The 2,500-nt window shown below is 44.3% G+C and overlaps 1 protein-coding gene across 1 annotated transcript in view; it reads right to left on the bottom strand.

Moving 5' to 3' along the window:
* The window catches only part of LOC125034975, a 29,312-nt gene that overhangs the window by 221 nt on the left and 26,591 nt on the right, over positions 1 to 2,500 (bottom strand). Inside the window, exons 33-39 of the mRNA XM_047627022.1 lie at positions 2,356 to 2,449; positions 2,051 to 2,153; positions 1,751 to 1,883; positions 1,415 to 1,610; positions 698 to 840; positions 300 to 411; positions 1 to 169 (exon numbers count right to left, since the gene is read on the bottom strand). The exon at positions 1 to 169 is cut by the window's left edge and continues 221 nt beyond it. Of these exons, the coding sequence (XP_047482978.1) occupies positions 1 to 169; positions 300 to 411; positions 698 to 840; positions 1,415 to 1,610; positions 1,751 to 1,883; positions 2,051 to 2,153; positions 2,356 to 2,449 (950 nt within the window). The remainder of the gene's footprint in view (positions 170 to 299; positions 412 to 697; positions 841 to 1,414; positions 1,611 to 1,750; positions 1,884 to 2,050; positions 2,154 to 2,355; positions 2,450 to 2,500) is intronic.

Genomic DNA, 2,500 nt, shown 5'->3' with positions numbered 1-2,500 from the left:
GGCGCTTGAGATGACTCGATGTCCCCATTTTGCCGCACCTCCGCCTCGAATCCGCCTCCCTTTTGAGTGAGGTCGCTTCTCTCGCCCATTTCTCCTGCGAAAGCGAGGTTATCCTGACCTTGCTTTTCACCCGGAGTAGTTACAGTTTTCGGGTTGCCATCCCCTCGACCTGTGGCGGCAGATGAAGGAGTTAGTTCGAGGACTCAGGGGAAAATGCAGCTGCTAGAGAGGTGTGAAAAAAATAAGGAAGTCACCCCTAAAATGATACTCAAATGGTGGTAATCAAATCTACGACTCACCTGGTCGTTTAAATATCATTTTCTCGAGACCCAAGATGGGTACCTCTGCCGTGAGCGAGAGCAACACCGCCAGGATAATCGAAATAAAGACGGTGCCGCAGGTCTGGATAATCTGGTAGGAAAAATGTCTTGTCCATTCAATTATTCAATTGATTTAAGGATTTATTTATCAAGTTTCCAGTTTCTTAATACACTTGAATATACACTTACTAAACTTTCATGAACGTGGTTCTTAAATTTAGCGCCTACAGCTTACTTTCCTAATGCTTTCATATAGATCAACTATTTATCTTGCTCAGTACGTACGTCTAGACAAACTCTTGTACATCGTATATACTCGTCATACCTTACTGTTATAATGCGGAATTTTCACGAATGAAAGAATCTACATACTATACCTTATTCACATGGGTGAAATAGACAAGATCCTTGATGTTGTAAATCAGAATGGCCTGAGTAGGAAGGGCGACGAGGAACATGCAGTATGTGAGACGGGAGAGAGGCTGCCACGAAGGGTGGGAGAGAAAGGCATTCACCAATCCTGAAAAAAAAAAAAAAAAATGAAAAAAAATATAAACTGTATCTTTAATAATCAACGAGACAGTCTAACGGGGTCGTCCAACTTTCTGACCATATAAGCTTCAGGTCACACAGGGAGAGTTTTGTCAGAAACTTTTCGAATCCTACAACATTGTGAAGGAAGCCTTCAAAATGTGTTCTGGTTTTAGTCATGGGATCGGACAATCAGCTGCAGCTGTACATTTACCTTACACCGTTGACAAAAGCCAGAAAACTCTCGCAAGATTTTCTTGTGATTCGCTTATTAGCATATATCGTATAACAATACACACACACACATACACACACACACACACACACACACACACACACACACACACACACACACACACACATATATATATATGTGTGTGTGTGTATATGTATATATATATATATATATATATATATATATATGCAAACACACACACACACACACACACATATATATATATATATATATGTGTGTGTGTGTGTGTGTGTGTGTGTGTGTGTGCGTAAATACACACACACACACACATGTACATATGAAATAAAGAAAGAAAAACGACGCCAACCTCCATAACCGAAGTGACAAGCCACCACGACCCAGGCCAGGGCGGCGCACCAGACACCCCTGTGGAGACCGCCGTACAGAACCTGGGTTATCGGGTCATAGTAATAGGCGGCTGCTATCTGGTTGTAACTCCACGCGCCGAGCAACACCGCCAGAGCCGAGAACGTGGCCACCGTCCAGCCTGTCATCACCTGCAACTGGATTTAAGCATTCAAGAGTTAGCCGCTTTTTCCGTTCACTTCAAGAAAAGTCAACATAGAGATACGCAGGAAATATCGTTAAAATACTTGTTATATGCCTGTGTTTTCTACAACACCGGATCCTCCTTCCATCTTACAGGTGACAAGTCGAGTTTCTTTGATCCCTGACTGAAGATGATGTAGCCAGTCCAGATGCCCACGATGTAGGCGCTCATGCGGCACCAGGGCGTGTAGTACACCTGCATCACATAGGCTGAGCTATCGACGTTTCTGTGGAATGTGAAGGAAAGGTTATTCTACTGCATGAAAACGGAATTAATCTATACACTCTGATAAACGGACTAACGATCTGATTCAACTTGCAAACTTGCAAGGGAGACACTAAGGCCTGCTTCTGAACCGCAGATAAAACGGGGAAACGAGAAACGATCACTTACTCGGCACCGCCCATGATCGACCCCGGAGGAAGGTCGTAGGCGTAGATAACAGCTGCTGGGACTATGAAGGACACCAGGGTTACCACGAACAGCAGAATCTTCCCTGGAATAAACAGAAGATCGGAATGCCTTTCACTGAGGCGACGCAAAGAATGGTTAATGATTATAATTGAAGTAACTGTAGAATAAGATACGTTTTCGGAAAGGAACTTTAGGATAGACACAGCAAGGAGAGAGAGATGCAAAAGCAACAGCAACTAGAGATCCCAAATCTTTCGCGCAAGGAAAGGGTGGGCCAACAATACCTTTGGAGGGATAGAGGGCGAGAGGCAGCAGCACGAGGGGAGCCACAAGGTACAGCTGGGTGTCCACGGCGGTGTACCAGCACTGGCCGAGACACTGCACAGATATGGGGAAGATACACGTAGAACATTCATAAAGGGATTTAAT

The sequence above is a fragment of the Penaeus chinensis genome, chromosome 19 (genome assembly GCF_019202785.1).
Source record: "Penaeus chinensis breed Huanghai No. 1 chromosome 19, ASM1920278v2, whole genome shotgun sequence".
Taxonomy (NCBI): Eukaryota; Metazoa; Arthropoda; class Malacostraca; order Decapoda; family Penaeidae; genus Penaeus; species Penaeus chinensis.
This window is presented reverse-complemented; position numbering and strand designations above follow the sequence as displayed.